The sequence below is a fragment of the Nicotiana tabacum genome, chromosome 6 (genome assembly GCF_000715075.1).
Source record: "Nicotiana tabacum cultivar K326 chromosome 6, ASM71507v2, whole genome shotgun sequence".
NCBI classification, from domain to species: Eukaryota; Viridiplantae; Streptophyta; class Magnoliopsida; order Solanales; family Solanaceae; genus Nicotiana; species Nicotiana tabacum.
In genome coordinates this window covers 193057254-193078138 of record NC_134085.1, presented here as the reverse complement: position 1 = coordinate 193078138, position 20885 = coordinate 193057254, and the positions used below count along the sequence as shown (strand labels likewise).

The following is a 20885-nucleotide window of genomic DNA, read 5'->3' as shown; positions in this document are numbered from 1 at the left end:
CATGGTCAGTCAAGAACTTATGAAATTTACCTAGTTCCGAGAGGTTGTGCCCGATATAAGCCTTTTTGTGCTATTGTTGTCATCTAGAAGGACAGGATCAAGATTTTCTATCGTTGATTCAGATGCTTACACGATGCCAAGGTCCTTGATAACGTCTGTCTGCACATTAAGTTTATCTCCCGACATCGCTAATTGTTATGCTTCCGCATTTGCTTCTTTGAGTGTTGGGTGTGTGCGCAATCTTGGGCGATGTGATAGCATTATTTTGTGGTGCGCTATTCCCCTTGAATGTTGAATATTCCCCATGGTGTAGGAAACTTGATCACTTGATAGAGACTGGAAGGGACCGCTCGCATGGCGTGTATCCACAGGCACCCTTTGATGGCGTTATAAGTTGTTTCCTGGTTCATGACGTGAAATGTCGTTTCCAGGGTGACTCCTCCAGCTAGGACGGGTATCACTATCTCTCCAGAAGTCGGTTCAACTACATTATTAAAACCTGTTAGCGTTATACAGTGCGGTATTATTTTATCTTCGAGTCTCATCTGCACGAGGACACAAGGATGGATAATACATGCGTCGCTTCTGTCATCTACCATTATTCTTTTTACATCAGTATCTGCAATAAGTAAAGTGATAACAAGAGCATCAAAGTGAGGGAAAGACAAACCGTCGGCATCTGACTTATCGAAGATGATACTGTCTTCGAGGTCATCATATTGTTCGTGGGTGATTGATCGTTTGAGTTTATGTGTGGTGGTGAACTTGACATGATTGATCGATGCGTCGTCGCCCACGCTGATGATCATTTGTATGGTGCGAGTGGGAGAAAGCGGTTTTGGAGGTCCTTGGGAATGTTCGCGTCCGCAAGCAAAGTTAGTCCGTCCTCGATTGCTCAGCAGCTCCTTCAAGTGACCCTGGTTTAGCATTTGTACTACTTCCTGTCACAGTCTTATGCAATCTTCGGTTTTGTGACCCATTTCTTGGTAAAATTCGCAGAAAGCGCTTGACTTCCGAGTGTTGGGGTTTGACCTCATCTTTTGCGACCATTGCACCTTTGGACCGAGTTTCTCTAGGGCGTACACTATTTCTGAAGGAGAAACATAAAAATTGTAAGCGAATAGGAGTGGAGGCATACCTTTCTCGTGTCGATATGGCATTGTATGTCGAGGAGGAGCATCTGTGAGCCATGGTGGAGGCGTGGCAGACATCCTGACGTAGGGTTGATGCCTTTCCCGACCGGGGCGGGACCCCAACTGATCTCTTCGACCGTCGTTTCGACGATCTTTCCTTTCTTCGGTTTGGAGTGATGTCAACCATTGGGTCGAGACATTTAGATTGTCCTCGTTGGCTCGTACCTCGGCGCAGTAGGCGATATGGATTTCTTTCCAAGTAGTTGGAGGGTATTTCATGAGCCTGCTTAGCAATTATTTGGTCTCTCTCGACCCGTTTCTGTTTAATCCGTAAGGCTACTACTACTATTCCTTCTGACACATTCGGCAAGCTCATTCTCACCCTGTTGAACCGAGCTAAGAAGTCCCTGAGTCCCTCGCCGTGCATCTGTCTTATGGCAAATATATCATTTACCCTGGCCTCTGCCTTTTTGGCTCTTACATGGGCGGTGACGACTTTGTCTGTCATTTCCTCGAATGTTGCTATATGGAGGGCGTCTTGCTCACCCTCATTTATCGTGACATCTGCATGTGCCACACTCCTATCATCCCTTTGGGTGGGTTTATCAAGGATGGTGTTCAGAGCACTTGTTATCCATTCTTCTAGCAGTCTTCTTACTACCGGTGGTGCCTCTCCTATTGCAGATGTAGAGGCTTCCCTTTCGCATGAAGTAGTCACGCTTCCGTGCGGGGGGGTGAAGTGTCTCCCCCGGGTGTGATATTTGGTGTTTCATTTTTGTTATCCTCTCTGCTATCTTCGTTGATGGTGTCTAGGAGGTTAGCTGTGATGCCTACTATGGCTTTTGCCTTGCATCTCCTTTCCCTGCTATTGTTGGTTTGTACCAAGCTTGAAAAAAGTGATTATCCCTTTCAGGAGTCTAGATGAAACTGTAATCTTAGCTAAAGAAATTCCCACAGACGGCACCAAATTGTTTGATCCAAAAGATATTGAAACATTTTTTATTAAATCAATTAAAGAAGTTGAAGGGGTAAATCTCAACCAAGTATAATAAACTCTAGAATGAGAGACATAAGGGATGAATAAGGTAGGTTATATTTATTGATCTCGTGGAACCGAAAGATTAAGCGTAAAAAATGATCGCTTAGAATGTAGAAAGATATTACAATGGGTGTTCTTAGCCAAAAGTCCCTCCTTCATACCAGGGTTTCTACTCACTATATATAAAGGACAATCCCCTCCTGAACCCTAAAATACATGTCATAGAGAATATTCGAAAGTATATTCCTACTGCCTCCTTTTGGGCCTATACTACTGCAAAGGTCATGCTTTCTTTAACCACTATCGATCGTCGCCATCTTCAACGGCCACAAGACATCGTGTCGTGAGGACCTCGTCTCGTGTTGTATTCGACAGTAGTCGTGGTCGTCCAAATTTGGACCTATACAACAATATCACACCATGTTAAGAGTCTATTTGAATTAGTTTAGCCCTACAACAATAAACAAGAGAAACTTTTTCAACAATATTCGCTTTTGGCAGTATCCTGGCATTCCTTTGCTTCTTCAATTTTCACTTCATGAAACTGTGTTTCAGAGGAAAGACAGAATGGAGGACACATTCCTCGTACTTCATCATGAAATCGTTACCAATTATTACTATCGAAAAGGTAGTTTTATATCCTTAATTTTGAATGGAAAAAGACATTAACTGAAGGCAGCGAAAAGAGTGAATAGCCTTTCTTTTAACCTTTTTATCGTGTTGTTTCAACCTCCATTAGTTGCATCACATTACCCCGTCTTTGTATATGATTATACACCAAATATTAATGCCCTGTAGTCTCATCAGGGGTGGATCTACCTTAGCGATCTACGGGTTCACGTGAACTCAGTAACTTTTGTTCAAACAGTATAAATATGTTCGAAAAATTTACTAAATATATAAATATTTGAATGTAAATTCAATTATTATTGAATATTTAATCAAAATTATTGTATGAACCCATAAACATTAAATCCGGAATCTATATCTGTGTCACATTACATTCAATTTTAAAATTGTGTGGCTCTGTGGTATTCAAGTAAGTAGTAACATCAAGTAATCAATATCAACATCCCCGAGTCCGGAACCCAATTGTGGTTTTTTTGGACTCAAATTACATTAATAAGTGCAAAAAAATACTTTTCTATATATAGCGTGGAAATATAAAACGTTATACTTTAACGGTAACTTTTGTCGTTAAGGTATAGTGTTTTGTATTTGCACGCTATATAGACTGTCAATTTGACTGACAGCTATAGCATACAAAAACAAAACGCTATACCCCTGATTAAATATTGCCCTTCGTCTTCTTCCCCATCCAGAACTCTATCCCCCATATTTTACCTCCATTGCTTCTGGTCCCCCCCCTTCTCGTATTTAAAAAAAAATTGTGGGCCCCTCTCATCACACAAAAGGTTAAGAACGTAGGTCTCACATCGTAGTAGAGCATCGTATTATTGTGGTTTAACTCCTTCGTCTTCAAATTTTCACAAAAAAACTACATCGAGGTATTTCGATTTATTTTATGTCGAAACTTGTATAATAATGCATATTAGTTTATTGAATGTGTTTCCATATCGTTTTGTGTTTTATTTGCGAAACTAGTATGTTATATTTATCCGGACTTAGATATTAGTGTTCCAAAAAATGTAAAATTGAGATTTAATTTTTTATGTTAATATTCGGATAGTGTTTCCATGTCGTTTTATGTTTTATTTGCGAAACTAGTATGTTATATGTATTTTTGTGAATGTTATGTGATTAAATTGTATTTGTTCTTTATATTTAGTTTATTGATTAGCGTAGTAAAATGTAAAACCTTTTAGCGTAGTAAACTGTATAGTATTTTAGCGTAGAATCCCTATAGTTTAAGTATTTCTTATACTGGTAGATGAAAATATATACTTTGTTCAATTAAATAATCAAAATATTGAATTGACACACATAATTATTCATGATAGTTTGGTGCTAATGGGCCTCAAATAGAGCCTGGAACCCAATAGGTATATATATTTTGTACAACTAAATAATTAAAACACAAGAATTTAAATTATAAAACAAACACACACAAAATTATCAAAATATTGAATTTGACACACATAATTATTCATGATAGTTTGGTGTTAATGGGCCTCAAATATCGAGCATGAAACCCAATAGGTATATATATTTTGTACAATTAAATAATTAAAACACAAGAATTTAAATTATAAAACAAACACACACAAAATTATCAAAATATTAAATTTGACACACATAATTATTCATGATAGTTTGGTGCTACTAGGCCTCAAATATCGAGCCTGAAACCCAATAGGTATATATATTTTGTACAATTAAATAATTAAAACACAAGAATTTAAATTATAAAACAAACACACACAAAATTATCAAAATATTGAATTTAACCCACATAATTATTCATGATAGTTTGGTGTTACTAAGCCTCAAATATCGAGCCTGGAACCCAATAGGTATATATACTTTGTACAATTAAATAATAAACATACAACTAATGTTGTTCAATTTACAGTTGACGACATGGGCACGCCTATACATCCCGGCCCTTACTCTCGTGAGCTATAAGTGCTTCAAGGCGATCATAGGTCCGCCCATATATGGGAGGGAGAGTTATTGTCCCAGACTCTCCGCGCTAGGAGGGTGGACGACCTGTGGGATTTTCTGAGGCATAGAGATCTCCACGAGCGTGTAGTCCATCGCCTCCAGAATACGGGATTCTATTGGATTATTGAGATCGGGTGGATGCAGGTTGACTGGGCTTTGATCACGACGTTGATTGAGCGGTGGTGACCGGAGACGCACACTTTTCACCTGCCCATTGGCGAGGCTACCATCACGCTGTAGGACGTGGAGGTTTTATATGGTCTGCCCGTTGATAGAGTAAAAAAACAAAACGCTATAGCGGTCAGTCAAATTGACAGTCTATATAGCGTGCAAATACAAAACGTTATACCTTAACGGCAAAAGTTACTGTTAAGGTATAGCGTTTTATATTTTCACGTTATATATAGAAAGGTATTTTTTTTTTTTACACTTATTAATATAATTTGAGTCCAAAAAAATCATAATTGGGTTCCGGACTCCAACATCCCAGCCAACCCGACAAGTTGAATTAGATGGCATCACCACTCCAACTCCAAATTTAGATTTAAAAACCTCGTTTAATGCAAAAATAATTATTCCATCCGGTTCATAATAAGTGATCAATTTACTTTTTTATTTTGGTCCAAAATAAGTGTTCAGTTATGTAATCAAAAAAAAAATCAATTTGTTTTTACTCTTTTACCTTTATATGCATATCCCTAAAAAGTTTTATCACTCCTCACTATAACTATGTGACCAATATTTAATAAGGATAGTTTAGTCATACTAGGTATTTTTGTATAGAATCCAGATTTACAAACCTCGTTTAATGCAAAAAAAAAATTCATTACAACTCTAAGATCTCAACTACCGCGTATGAGACAAGACTGGCATATTGATTGAAGAGAAACGTGTTCCTTATTGTACTTAAACACATTCAAATTATAAGGGGACCAGACCATTGCTGATTCCCTGTAACTTCCATTTTCCGCAAATGCAGAAACACAAGTTTTAACTTTTCACTCATCTGATCGCAGAAAGTTAAAAAAAATTAACGAAAATGATAACACCTTCAAAAAATAGAGTAAAAAAGGGCAATGATTACATAAATCCATCATTTTAAGCTTCAGATACATAATATCTAATAGTACTACTAGTACTAAATTATTCTTGAAATTTACACAAAATTAGAGTTATCTCGTACAATCATTAATACATTCATACAACATAACCTTCAACTAGAGTCGGCTTCTCACTTCCTTCCTCTTCCTCTTCCTCCTCCTCCTCCTCTTTCACTTCCTTTTTCTTTCCGCCTTTGCCTCCAATCTCCAACCCCTGCAACCCATCCACACACGATTCACCGCCTTCCGGCAGAGATGGCTCACCGACCAAATCTCTGCTGTTCTCATCCTTAGCACCGTCTACAACCACCACATCAGTCGTCCCCTCCGGCACTTCGCCGCCGCTGCCCTTCTCAGTAATGCATTTCCCTGGATTTTCCTCAATACCCTCAGTTATTCCTATAAGAGCATCCTTAGAACCCTCGATTGGGAACGGAGTCTGCACACACTGCCCTTCGGATTCGTCTTCGTCGTCCGATGCTGAAATCATGGATCGTACGGCAGTTGCGGCTTTAAGAAATGCTTCTTTGATTGATTCGGGTGGCAGTGCACAATCTTCGAGGCCTGCGTCTTCGAGACGAGGTGGTCGGATTTTGTCGAGCAAACTCTCGGATTCCTTTGTTAACTCCATTGTTTCTGCTTGTAATAAAATTCAGGAGGAGAAAAAGCCCTAAGTTTGTTGAATTGGAAGACTAATGAGAAAATCGATTGTGAGTCTAGAATTGTGGACCACTTTTTGCTTTTGTAGAGGGCGAATCGGTAAGTGTCGCCGTTTGAAAACAGTCGCATGAGTTGAGATAGGACACTATTTTAAACCGACACAGTTTGTCGGTTGAGTCCGAGAACCCGTATATCGTGTGAAACCCGCAGCCCGAAAAAATTTAATTTGAACCAGTGCACGTGTTAAATTATATTTAAATAATATATTAAGGTAAGAATATATTTTAACTAACTATTAAGTTTTTTTTTTCCCACCTAACCAACTATATTACATTAAGTTACAAACAAAATGCATTTATCATCTTGATAGAAGGATGCTTGAGTCCTGATATTCATGAAAGCCACCTCTGACTTTCGGTTATCGTAATATATATATATGTAAAAGATTTTAGATATTTACAAATAATAATTTATAATAAGCAGATATAGTTACATGAAAAATAAAATAGACAAATCCATTACCACATGTTACGTCCTTGTTTGAACTACGCTGACCAACATGAAGTTACTCTGATTACAAATATGTTACTCGTGGGTTGAAAATACAGTATACCTTATGTGGTTGTGAAAAAATGATTAGTCTTGGGAGCCACAAAATTCAATAATGATATTCAAAATTTGAACATCATTTGCTAATGGGTTATGCAAGAATGTTCTCGGTCTGTTTTTTTATCAATAACAAATAATATCTTCTTCTATACACAATATAATTTTTCGATGAAAGTCGTTCATTTGATCACCCTTGGCCACACATATAGTTTCGCCCTGTCTTTGGTCATTTCATTTTTCCATTTTGCCCACCGAAGTAATAGTGGTCAAGAAGACTTTGAAATGACCAGAAATTCAAGGATAATGTTTGCAAAAAAATTACTATGAATAATATTTTCATACAGGAGGTGTTCGTGAAATTACCAAGGAAGACAAACAGACAATTTGTCTTCTCCTTTTGGAGCTAACTTATGTCATCTACGACCACGAAATACCTTGGTGTTCAAACATCCCAGAGCAGCATTTTACGAGACCACGTGCCTCACATGATTAGAAAAGTGTCAAAGACATCATTACAACTTCCAGAAATTGTGTCGTCGTAAAAGGCTTACACAACTAAATCGAATTATGCAAAAAACACCCACACCAAATGGATGATTTTCTTTTTTATTTGCTTGAACCAATATGTTCCTCATTTCAAATAGTAGGATTGCCAGGTCATATACGGAGTAGAAAGCAATCTAAGGGAGCACTACTTTTTCACAAATGCATGGACAGTGCAATTTATTGTTATCTCTGAAAAAGGGCAATATAATTGTTCTTAAAACATGTAGTCCAGTGTCTGGATCATGAATTGTATATTATTATGTCCCAGCATAAGATCTGAAATACAAATGAGTATTCAAGGAAAGGGAAAAAAATTTGCAACGTCATAATTACACTTTAGGAGTAATCCACGTCAAAAATCAAATACGGAGGACTTAACGGCATTGTAGTAAATAAATCATCAGAGTAAGGGAACTTGCACTTGCAGTTATCGAATAATGCAACTGAAGAAACCCTTCAACATTCACATCCTGTTGATCTTGATTGATTTCCACCAGCAACATCAATAGTATCCGGAAGGTATCTACAAGGTAAAAGATTAAAAGAGCAATTAACTTCAACAAAAATCTTTTACATCTTAAATGTTTTGGCATACAAAAATTGGCAACTTTACTGTGTCTCTCAGATGATCTTCAGACTTGTAATTTTATTATCAAAGGCATGTTAATATATTTCCAATTTCACAATGGATTCTGTCAAATTACCCTCTAGATGTGAAATTGAACAATCAAAGTGGAACACGAGAAGTAACTTTCAAGGTCCCTGTCTAAACTTATCTCCATCAAGCATATCTATTAAGATCAAGAGTTTACTGTTTTCAGAGATCATTTCACTTGGACGATATTGACTCCTTCAAAATAGTGCTTCAGACACTTCCACTTTGAAAAGAATAAAGCACTTTCTTTTCGTTCTTTTATTCTCAGTCATTGGCCAGGCAAAGAATCAACTAGGGTTCAAAGTATTTGACAACATTGTAAGCTGAATGCATCCCCTACCCACATAATTGGTAAACTAGACACCTAGTTGGAAGAGGAAGTACTCACATTTCTTCTTCAGGCTCATTTTTTAGAGCATTTTTGGCTATACACTGGAAAGCTGCATCCACATTGAATCCCTCCTTTGCAGAGGTCTCAAAGTAAGGTATCCCCTTGGAGGCACACCATGCCTTGGCTTTCTTCTCAGACACCTGCAATCCACACAACCAATTTTATAACATCGATGAAACATCCATCTACACCCACACAAAGATGCCAAAATCAGTAAGAGCATCACTCAGTGAGGAAGATTTATCAGGAGAGAAATTAACTTACCACTCGACTGTTGCCACCGTCAACATCTATCTTATTCCCCAATACAACGAATGGGAAGTTCTCCGGATCAGATGGGCTGGCCTGAACATTAAGGAAAGAACTTCTCAGAAATCAATTCTACACGCTGGAGCTTGCAGCTGCAGGTAAATTACAGGTTATACTACCTGGATCAAAAATTCTTCTCTCCAGTTGTTAAGGTTCTCAAATGACTTCATGACATTCACATCATACACTAGAACACAACAATCTGCTCCACGATAGAAAGCCACACCAAGGCTTTGGAACCTTTCCTGCCCAGCCGTATCCCATATCTAAGGCAAAAACAATGAAGCCCAGTAGATTAGAAGGGAAATGTGTCAGCAACTCTGCAAAAGTATTCAGGATTTCTGATTTTCAGCCATATCACAAAAGTACCATATATTTCAATCTGTCAAGTCATTAAAGTACCATATATTTCTATCTGTCAAGTCACTGAAGTACCATATATTTAAATCTGTCAAATCATTAAACCTGAAAACCAAGAATTTAGGAGTGCTAATTTCCAGTATACTTGAAGAAACTATTTGTTCGAGGCGAATATAATTCCACTACAGACTACATGAAAATTGTATTGGTTTGACAATTATTTCCCAAGGAAAAAGGTTGTTAATATGCATTAAGCTTGTCTATAATTAGAGTTTGCAAAACAAATTACATAGCTAGATTTCAAACTCATCTATGACATTGGATGTGGTAAATGATAAACAGGTGTATCAAGAATAGATTCCTTTGCTTTGAAGTAATGCACCAAATATTTCGCTGGATCTTTCTTGATCCATTGCTTTTACTGCAAAGCCTCTGCTATTATTGGTGTAACATGTATGGGTATAGAAAAGTTGGGAATGAAAGAAATAAAAGAAGTTTGTTTTTACTGCCAAACGGCCTCCAAAATCCTGTTAGGTGACTCAATAGTTTGTTCAATCTTGATAAGGATTCCATTTGTGTCTAAAACACCCAGTTCAGGATGAGGATACCATTGAAGAACTTCTATTATTCCCTAGACAGTTCTACAAATCCTGAAATATGAAAAGTGCTTTCCATTTGAAAGGCAAAACGTAGAATTGGGAGTATGAAGCTACAGAAAATGTGACACAAACACATTCAAAGACATTGACTCAAACTCCTAAAACAAAATCAGCAGGCTTCTCTTAGTGTAGAAAACAACAGTATCCTATGAGAAATAAATCATTTTATCATTATAAGAAAAAATGGATGTTTGAAAAATGCAAGAGGAAACTCTGTTGCAAACTAACTTCTTAAAGTAAGACACTTACTATGGAGATAATGCTAGGATAAGGAGCCTTGGCATTGTTGGTCAATACTAAAAATGCAGTAAAGTTCAGAGTTAATAATCCGTCTAGAGGGGGGCATATGTGACTTAACATATCCTTTTCTAGCGAATAAGTGCCTTAATTTTTTGCAGGCACTATTCTACTGCAATTTAATCACATCTTGAGTACTTGACACATGTATTTGGTGATAGAAATGTAAGTCGTGATAATGGCATTTATTAAATTGGAAATTAGTGCTAACAAGTACTAAACAAGGGAGAAAGCAATTTCATGGAATACAAGAAGACTCAGAATATTTCATTGCATGCTCCTGTGTCTTGAATCTAACCTGTAATGTGTACAACCTATCCTCAAATTGAACTTCTTTTGTCAAGAAATCAGCTCCAATTGTGGCTTTGTATTGGTTGCTAAACTTGCGATTCACATACCTAAAAAGTAATTATGGAGAAAAGGATATAGTAAGAAGAAATTCAGAAAAGGAAAATGAAGAATATTTACTTTACAATTCAACAGAGAGAAATCTGAGAGTACTGGTTCATCAGAGATGTCTTCCCCACCCTACAAAAGGATTAAAAAGTGAGTTTGTAATAAACTTTAGATGATAAACTAGCGTACAATAAACTCATGAATTTATTGCACATTAGTAATTTACGGCTGCATCAAGAGGTCTACTAAGAAAAGTTCAAACAGAAATAAAAATTAAAGAAACTTAGAAATGCAAAGATGTCAATATATCATACTAATAGTTTTTTGATTACTGAGATCTAATCTAAAAGTTTAAGTTGTCAGAGAGAATAAACTTCAACATAGTATTAAAACAGGCAGAGATCATGGGTTCGAGTTCGAGTTTCACCACCAAAAAGAATTTCTAGGTATTTGGCTCATCAAAAGACATCAAGCCCAAACGTGAGGGGCGTGTTAATACATAATTAAGTAAATAAAAGTGTATTTACTCTAACAACTTTAGCTTTGAGATGATATGATCACACACTTCAACAATTACAACTTTAAACAAATTACTTTCAAAGCTACACACTGTTTAGCTTTAAAATCAAGAGGGGTCTCATTTTTTTAACAGTCAGAGACAAAAGCAAACTCGACTGCTATACAACGTTAACAACAATCTGAAGCTCCCAGATTTTTACAATAAATTGAAAGAAACCGAATCCAAGCGAACCAAGTCAACAACCATTAAATTAGGCTTCAATTCGGAAATCCACATTTTTTTCAAAAATTTTATAGGAAAGGCGATAATGAGATCGGAAAATATGTAAGATGAGAATTTAGGAAATACTAACCCACTATCGCCGAGGATTATGACCTTGAGAAGCATCCGCCTTCGAGAAGCCATAATTTCTTTTTCAAATCCAAAAATGTGAAGATTAAAAATTCAATAAAAAACAGAGATATTGGATTGAATTTTGAGAAGACGAACGTTCTGGTAGGATCAACTTTGTAGACAGAGAGAGGGGGGAGGGATTGGGTGGACACAAATGAATTTTCCTGCTTCTGTAATTGGTTTAAACGGTAGACAAAGAAAAAGGTTAAGAAAAAACAAACGTAAATTTTATGAGTGCTAAAGTGCCAATTCTAATGATTCAGAACTCAATCGTTGCATCACTATTACAGCGAGGATTGCGCTTGTAAATCGAATATTCTTCTTTATTCGTATTCTGTGCTTACCCAGAACTTTTACTCAAGGCTAATTAGACCCTAAAACCTTTTACTTCTCATATCTGACCCAACAGATAAGTCCATGGTCTTTTGTTCCCATGCTAGCTCACTATCACATGAGAGTTCGGTTTAATGATCCATTTCAAATGTTCTTTTAGTTATAATCTACTTCAAACGAGATCAATAGAATTTAATACTTAAAATTTTAAGTCATTCTTTCTATTAAAAAAAAAATAAACAAGTGTGCCATGCAGGAAAATAACTAGTAGCCTTTTTCCAATCATTCGTTATAGAAATGGGAAAAAATTGTACTTATTTCTTAAAACAGAATGCTCATTGGTGTAATAAAATAAGTTGATGGTCTTTTTAGCATAATAATAATTGAATAGAAGTAGAGAAAAGCGGAGTCTTCAAGCTAAAAAATTACTTCAGTGGCATAATTGTGGCAACAAGATAACGACAAGAAAGATAACAATCACGTATTTTTGAAATTTGAATATTACTTGTACATCACAATGGCGATGAATTGGGGTCCAGATTACTAATGTTTGGACAATAGTGCATAGGACAAAATAGAGCAGGTCAAAACAACACGAAACCAAGCCAGCTGTTTCATTTTATATTCCAACATGAAAGTGCTCCAATTAACTCCAAACCCTTTGCCAATGGAAACAGTTTCAAGGATCATATTTAACTGCCATTCGGTTTAAAAAGCCCACACTTCTAATAATGGTCAGACACTTTCACCAAGTGAAAGTTCTCATGACTTCCTCAACTGCTGTTAGTCATTCTATCTTTACATGTAACAATAAAAAATCTGCACCAGCACCTATTTTAATAGATAATTACAAAGAGCAATGGCATATAAAAGGTATGCCAAATTCAAAAAATTCTCTAACGGAACTACCACATTCAACAAATAAGAGTTCCATCACTTTGCTCCTTTATGTTCGAAAAATTCTCGTTTCTGTTTCCTGGCTGCCTTCTACTCTATTCTAATGTCTCGTCGACCATCAATACTAGGGTGTGTATCTTGAGTTGTTCTTAGGCCTTCACTACTTGAACCGGAGGGATGTGGGCCGAATTCGCTGGTAGGTCCACTGCATTCACTAGAGTTCTGTGCCTGGCTTTCTAGTGCCATCTTTCTAAATTTCTTAAGGTCTTCCTTGTACTGGGCAGAGTCGAAATCCGAGCTCCCATAAGATTCATATATACCACTATGTCCAGGTCTAAGTCCTTCATTTAAATCATCCAACGGCAAATTTCCTTCTAAAGCTCTGACAATCTGCATAAGAAAATTTTTTACCATTGGATATTAAGCCAAGACAAGCCTTCTTTGACAGTATTTACAAGATTCCCGGAAAGAAAGAAAAAAGCGGTTTCCAAGTTGAGATAAAAATCAAGTATAAACTAAAATTTACTTTGGCTTAATTTATATTACTAGATAATATAGCCAAAGTGTATTTCAGGAACTAATAAGAAGAATTGGTATATTTCAGACGATTCCTAGATCCTCGAATGTAGTCTAACCACATTGTGATTGAGAAAAATGATCATAAATCAAAGTAATTTCAGTTGTATAGTCAAGCTTCCGCTTAGCTGATGCAAGCTGATGAGGGACGCATGGATGTGACAATAAGTATTGATGATGGTATAGTAAAACTGAGCTTGCAGAAGAAGCAGAAGATACCTGACTCATACGAGGCCTGCAACGTGCCAGATGGCGCACACAAACAGCAGCACAAGTAACCATGCGGGTCATCTCAGTAGAGTCATAATTCTTCTCCAACCTTGGATCGGCTAGAGTATCAAAATTGCCATCATCCAGGGCCTGGGTAAGCAAAGGCCTCGCCTAATTTCATGAGAAAATTGTTACTTTTCCGGGGAACTTGTTATTTTGTTTTATATTCAAAAGGGGATGGGGAGCAGGAAGTAGAAGAACATGGATGCTCTTGATCATCTCAGAAGCTTGACAGCTACAAATAATAAACGAAAAGACTGAATAGTCCTTTATAAGAAGTGCACCAGTGAAAGGATATCATGAAGATACTTTTTTTACCAAGTGCAGATAATAGGCAAGCACTGCTACCAATTTGTGTTAGGAAACGAGGTGGAAGATTGGTCAAATTCTAATCCACCAACATGCCGGTTTGATGGGAAGAGAGTTAACAGTCTCTGGTCAATATGCAAGAGAAGGCCCCAGCTTGATGGAGTAGAAAACTGAAAGTAAGCTAAGCAGGCTATGAAAAAAGAGGTTTAGTAAGAGAGAAACCTGAAATGCCAACACCACAAGCAGAAGGCTCATAAAAAAAATGGCGGTGAAGTAGTAGCTAAAAAAGACTTGCCCTATTGCTGCAGTCTATAAATAGGACTACTTGATAACCAGCCAAATTTCCACTTTTCAAAGTAGGCTGGTGCTGTGGAGACTGGAGAGAGTTCACAGAGAGAATTTTGGCAACTATGTCTTACTGCCAAATGTTAGGTGGCATGAGTTAATCGTTCTATTTTGTATAGACTTAGTAGAAATAAGATGTCTGTCCTGTTGCCTTTCGTATAGTCTCAGACGTAAATGAACAGCAGCTATAATTAGTAAGAGAAAAGATTGATTAATAAACACGTTAAATTGACAAATGGTATCCTTTATCTTGTTGTAATAAGATATAGAAACTAATAGCATGGTGCAGCTACACCTTCTCACTGAATCAGCAATAGTAGAGAAACCAAGCTGTATCTGCAAAATTCCTGGTAACAACATCAAAACTCTACACTGACAAAGATTCGTCCAAAATGGAAACACACAACCAACAATAAAATAGAGTTCCGACCATTTAATATACCAAAAAGTTCTAATTCACCAAAATTTCGAAGTAAAGAGGACAATCAACTCCAAGGAACAGAATGCATAAACTCGTAACTCAGGAAGCACATGGCGTATTAACCTCCTGCCCTTATTCACGAGTTTCGAGGAAAAGAAAACAATGCTGCGCACACGCATGAGATATATCTGAACAATATTTAGCTGACCCAGATTACTGCACCTCTCAAGAAACAAACTTACCCAGTCAACAATATTATCATCAAGGTAGTGTTGAGCTTTATCAATTGGCCGTCGTCCAGTTATAATCTCCAAAAGCATGACTCCAAAAGAGAAGACATCAGACTTGTCAGTCAATTTCCCAGTAAGAGCATACTCAGGAGCTAAGTACCTGCAAAAGGTAAGATGTTAATGAATGAAAAGCTATGGAGAGTTCAAAGCTAACCCGTAAATGAATTAGGATCAAATATTGATTCAATGTGTTATAGTAACTGCAAACTAATACTGCACGAGGAAAATAGAAAACGTCTTTAAGAGATAAGAAAGAGAAATACCCAAAAGTTCCCATTACTCGTGTGGACACGTGAGTATCAGTGTCATAATTCAACCTCGCAAGCCCAAAATCAGCCACCTGGAGCACATATAGCAAATGCATCTAACAATCAACTTATCAAGTACAAAGGGGAAAAAAGGAGGCTATCACTGCTAATGCAACCCGGCTCTAAACTTCAGCAGCAGCTACATGATTAACAACATTCAGGTCACATTTGATTACTGGGCTTTAGAAAACCAACCCAGATGACAATAATTAAAATTCAGCACAATCTAGGTTGAATTAAGAAATTTGAAGGCAAAAAGAGCAAGAAGTACTTTTATTTCTTCACTTTAGATCGTGAATACAAATCCAAAGAAGATTTTTCACATTTAGTAGTTCAACTTGACAGGTAAAGGCAGAATTTTCATATTCCCCAGCAAGTAACTTTGACGATACTTTCAGCTCTACATCAGGTTCCATAAATTTTCTGTGTCAAATGGCGTAATTCTTATTTGAATATTGTACTCAAACAAAATGTTGACATTTCAAAGAGAGAAGTATATATCAGGTTTTCGGAGCTGCCAATCGATGTATGATGTGATGTCTATTGTTAAAATTTTATCTTACTGCAATAATAATAAACAGCGGTCAGCAGCAGTTGATCCACTGTTGTCAATCAAGGTGCTGAAGTAAACAAAGGAGTGAAAAAGCTTCAGCCTTAATTGGCAGGATATCATTGCATTAAGGATCTTTTTTTTTTTTTGAAAAGCTAAGTAAATATTATTAAGGCAAATACCAAGATGGTACTGCAAAAACAAATTTACAACAGTACAGAAATCACCATATAGCAATTAAGTACGCTCATTCAATGAATCTAAAAAGTCTAAAACATCAGAGAAGTCTTCTACTGTCCTCTCCTTACACCATTGAAACAGATTTTCTAAACAATTATACTCTACAACTGCTATATGTTTCCTCTCTCCATCAAACACCTCCTATTCCTTTCCCACCATATACTCATTGCATTAAGGATTTAAGGGCAAAACTTTTCATTTAACCTCAACATTATATGTTTCTTATTTATGATGGCTGTCCCTTGCAGCCAGGCATTCTCCACGTGAATAAAGCTCTTGCTTTTTAAAGTAGATCATAGTGGAAAGTAGAAAGGCATGTCTTACCAGAAGCACTAAAAAACAAATCCACATTGATGTACACACCATACACACAGAGATACAGAATTGTGTACTCCACCTTTGCATCAAAATTATCATCAATAAGAATATTGGAGGCCTTGATATCACGATGTATGATCTTGGGATGACCTGCCAAGACACAAAAATTCCAACAGATTTAAATACTTATCAGAAATTTTCCTAATGTAAAACAAGAAAGATAATATCAATTAGCAGAATTCTGCAACTCATGAACATACAGTCTTCGTGCAGATACGCCAATCCTCTTGCAGAGCCTAAAGCAATTCTCATCCTAGTTTCCCAGCTTAGTGGAGAATGCTCCTTGCCTGCTGTTATGTCTCCTTTTTCTTTGTATTAAAATATAGGTAAAAGAAATATCAATATGTGAATATTAAAGAGGTAAAAAGTTAACAAATTCAACCATTCACAATAAAGAAACATTCACCTCTTGAACAACAGCCATGGCAAGATAGACACCAATAGTCTGATGCACAAGGTTGCTAGGTATTATGAAAGTCTTTTCTTTTTTATAAGGGGGTACTATGAAAGTTTAAAACTCACACTTGAAAATAACAAAAAATAGCAGTTCCCTACCTACTTTCTAGGTGCAATAAAAAGATCCAATGGCAATTAAGCTCAACGATAAGAGATATTTTCCAGGAATTGTGTTTAAAACATAATAAAGAAAAGAAAAAAAAAAGGTGGGGAAGGAAATAAGTTGGACAGCCTGGAACATATACTTCATAAAAGTCTTGTTCTCAAATAACGAAATAGATTTAAAAAAACGCTGAAACTCAAAGGAGTTGTCATCACAAAGTTACACTTCTTGGTTGTAGCTTTCCAGCTTACCTGTTGGTGAAATATGTCAATTTCTTCTTCTACTTGCATGTTAATTTGAAGGACATTAAGGAGCATTCTTCTTCTTTCTCCTTTAGAACGCATTGATTTGGGGTGAAAAGTTATGGGGCAACAAGAAGGGTTGGGTATTAGTAAAAGAGGAAGGAATGCAACCTCTCCGAATATGGAGAAAGAGGATGTAACTGCTTAATTATTCCCTTCCAGGCGTACCAGACCACTTGGGAGAAAGACGCCTAAGGCAAGAAAATCTCTGAACACCCGTTCCCTTACCCTTCACATCCCTCTCTTTAAACAGCACTAAGTGATTGGTGCTTATTTATGCACATCAAAACTTGGTTATTTGTAATAGATGTGTTCATCTGCAAAATAATTTTCTCCTTCTAATTAAGCTTAAATTTAGATCATATGGTGAGGACTTCATCTGCTCCATGAAATGACTATGAAGAACTTTTATTAAACGAAAGTAAGACAGCCGAAAGATGGCAGAAATTTGGAAACCATGTTGCCCATAAAATGTAGAAAATAAACGATATGAGACCCTGAGAACTAACCATGCAAGTGGAACTCCAAGGTTTTGTTTGGGACAAACTCATAAACTAACAACCTCTGGACCCCTGAAATGCAGTGTCCAACCAATGAAACAAGATGCTTGTGATGAACGCGACTAATAATCTCCACCTCTGCTTGAAATTCACGCTCTCCCTGCCCACTTCCAACTTTTAGTTGCTTAATTGCAACCTCCTTCCCATCACGGAATACTCCCTTGTATACATATCCAAAACCACCCTGACCAAGGAGGTTGGTAACAGAGAAGTTATCGGTAGCATTTGCTAATTCTTGATAGGTAAATGTAGTTCTGGAGAAACTCAAGTTGGAAGGTGGCAGTGGAGGAGTAGATCCATCTACTGACGATACTTGTGAACCTGATGTAACAGCTGGTGGAGGAGAGGGATTTAGTGGTATCCTCACCATGTTTTCTGCTGATGGAGGAGCATTTTGTTTCCATTGATGATGTTGACCTCCAAAAAAATTATCTGAGCAGGAAAAAAAAAACATATTAGGTAATAATTATGATGATGTTGTTGTTGCTGATGATGTTGTTGTTGTCGTTGATGATGATGATGATAAGAATAATAATAATAATATCATGGGAAGATTGCAAACAAAGATTAATGCGGTCCCTTCTCTGAGGAAATGGCAAATTACAGACAAGACACTCCCCAAAGGGAGTGCATTCAACTGAAGTTGGTACTTAGGACATATAAGTGAGAAATACCATAAACTGAAAGTTGGTCTTAGCACATATAAGTGAAAAGTACCGCCAAACTTTTGAGCATAAAACCCTGAGATAACAATTTCATTTTGTTTTTTAAGCTTCCATTACTTATTTCCATACTCTACTTCTGGAAATATTAATCCGTTAGAGTACTAAGCTGACAGCAAAATAATGTGGTAAAGCTAAAATGTAATGATTTTGCATCTAAGAAGTGCTGAAGAACTGGAACATCAAATATCCTCCCTTCCCAGCTAATAATCCCAATAGAAATAAGAATATGATGCAATGAGGCTTAAATCTTCATTCAATCATCATCAACTTATTATAAAACACGAATATATTTCTTTTAGTTGATTATTCCTGGGATAAACAAGGATAATATTCAAAAGATCTCATTCAATCATAACCAAGGACACAATTTGAATTAGTGATGCAGTAAAGGATGATGAAAATTAACAGCTTTGTTGTTGCCAAAATGCATAAGAAAAGTTTTTTGATAGTCCACTGTCCCTCAAATTCAACAAATAAATTGAAAACACAGTGCGTAAGTAATAAAATTAAGAGCCAACTGAGGGCAACTGTTCCACTAAAGAACATGACAAACTCAAATAAGTATTAAAATAGCATGAAACAGAATCTCCATTTCAGACAGGTGCCAGAGAACAAAATATCAAAACGTGCCAACGCTAAAGTCCAAATGCATATTAAGTTTAGAAATTAAAAAACACTTGCGTAAATTCAGATTATAATTAAATTATTCATTATCATTTTCGACCCAATAAATGTTATACTTAATAAGTAAAATTAATGACTAGCAAGAATGGATGACGACTTCATTAAGCAGCTATAGGCGCTGTATCAACCTAACTAAAGTAAAATACAAGACTGATATTACTAATATTGCAATAAAAGAAATAAATAAGTTAATACCAAAATCGTCATCAGAACCAATAAGAAATAATCACAAAGTTTCACCTTTGGGGCCTTGTGAAGGAGCATGACCAAAACCATCCAATCCAAGACGCCTTTTTCTCCTCTTATACCAAATGGCAAAAATGCCCACGCAAATAAGCACAAGTGCTCCCCCAATCCCAATTCCTACTCCTAGTGCCACTAAAGTAGTACTGTTCGACGACGGAGCACCCGTTCTAGAGGTTCCATTACCCGATGTAGGCGGCGGAATTATCAAGGTCGCCGGAGACGGCGGACTAGCAACGCCTGTAGACGGAGGAGTTATACTGGGGTCCACCGGAGGTGGTGGAGCAGTTGCATTATCCGACGGCAAAAACGGTAACGTTGGGCCCGACGCCACTCCCGGAGGCCCAAAAGACATTACAGGACTTCTCTTTTTCTTTTTTGAGAAATTTCTTTTAGCACTCTGAAACTAAGATCTTGTAAAAAAAATTGTATTTTGATATTTTGGGGGTGGAGTAGAGGATTAGAGGGGACAGTTGGAGTAGCGACCAGACATAAAGACTAAGGAAAAGGAAAAAGGTTTAAGACATGGTGGAGAAACGTGAACAGTGAAGAAGATGCAGAAATGGAAAATGTGAAACGGCGTCGTTTACAACTTGCGGAATATAGAGCACCTGCCTTTTTTAAATACGAGGGGCGCTTGTTTTATGACAGTACTTTGAAGCGTGTAATTCGGATTCGGAGTCTGCGCACGATACGACGATACGGAGAATTACGTTTGAAAAAGAAAAGAAAAAAGCAGATCGCGCGTGCGATTACAGCATGTGATTGGAGCTTTTGTCGATAGCCCTTCTTCCGTAGGCTTCTTGATCCAAGTTGGTGAACGACCATCAACCTTTTCGCCCTCGTTCTCTCTTTCTCATAATTGCAGTTTGCCACATTATGTTTATTTATCATTTACAAATGATTTTTTATCATATAGTAGTGAATAAAATATTTTCGATTGAAGAAGTCGGACTTTCTAAGAAAAGTATTTCGTACATTTTTTAAAGAAATAAGAAAAATATTTATAGTAAAAGAAATCATCATTCTTTGCGATTAAGCGCCATTCTTTTTCTTAGGTCATAATTAATTTCACTTTTTATCATCTTTTCACTTGTAATCGAGTTTCATATTCCAAATTTTTCAAATTAATTTGAAATAGTCTCATGTCTAGATTCCACAAAGACCTATGCTTCTGTTTAGAATAAGAACCTTCCATTCGCT

The 20885-nt window shown here is 36.8% G+C and overlaps 3 protein-coding genes across 4 annotated transcripts; all 3 read right to left on the bottom strand.

Moving 5' to 3' along the window:
* Window positions 1–5858: 5858 nt before the first annotated feature.
* On the bottom strand, window positions 5859–6672 carry LOC107795380 (uncharacterized). Its single transcript, XM_016618007.2, has one exon. It carries the CDS (start codon window positions 6526–6528, stop codon window positions 5995–5997), a length of 534 nt encoding a protein of 177 aa, XP_016473493.1. The 5' UTR covers window positions 6529–6672; the 3' UTR covers window positions 5859–5994.
* Window positions 6673–7945: 1273 nt separating this feature from the next.
* On the bottom strand, window positions 7946–12091 carry LOC107795378 (ras-related protein Rab7). 2 transcript variants are annotated; one of them, XM_016618005.2, is made up of 7 exons: window positions 11652–12091; window positions 10885–10911; window positions 10682–10781; window positions 9187–9333; window positions 9023–9103; window positions 8756–8898; window positions 7946–8235 (listed from the first exon to the last, which is right to left on the bottom strand). In XM_016618005.2, the coding sequence occupies exons 1-7, from the start codon at window positions 11702–11704 to the stop codon at window positions 8169–8171; spliced, it is 618 nt and encodes a 205-aa protein (XP_016473491.1). In that variant the 5' UTR covers window positions 11705–12091; the 3' UTR covers window positions 7946–8168. The 2 variants fall into 2 exon arrangements, with proteins under 2 accessions (XP_016473491.1, XP_016473492.1); XM_016618006.2 differs by lacking the exon at window positions 10885–10911 and having other exon boundaries at window positions 11652–11939.
* A 551-nt stretch (window positions 12092–12642) lies between these two features.
* LOC107795377 (proline-rich receptor-like protein kinase PERK15) lies at window positions 12643–20310 on the bottom strand. Its single transcript, XM_016618004.2, has 8 exons — window positions 19680–20310; window positions 17980–18462; window positions 16810–16917; window positions 16629–16699; window positions 15397–15473; window positions 15086–15233; window positions 13718–13879; window positions 12643–13312 (listed from the first exon to the last, which is right to left on the bottom strand). Exons 1-8 carry the CDS (start codon window positions 20035–20037, stop codon window positions 13013–13015), a joined length of 1707 nt encoding a protein of 568 aa, XP_016473490.1. The 5' UTR covers window positions 20038–20310; the 3' UTR covers window positions 12643–13012.
* Window positions 20311–20885: the final 575 nt, after the last annotated feature.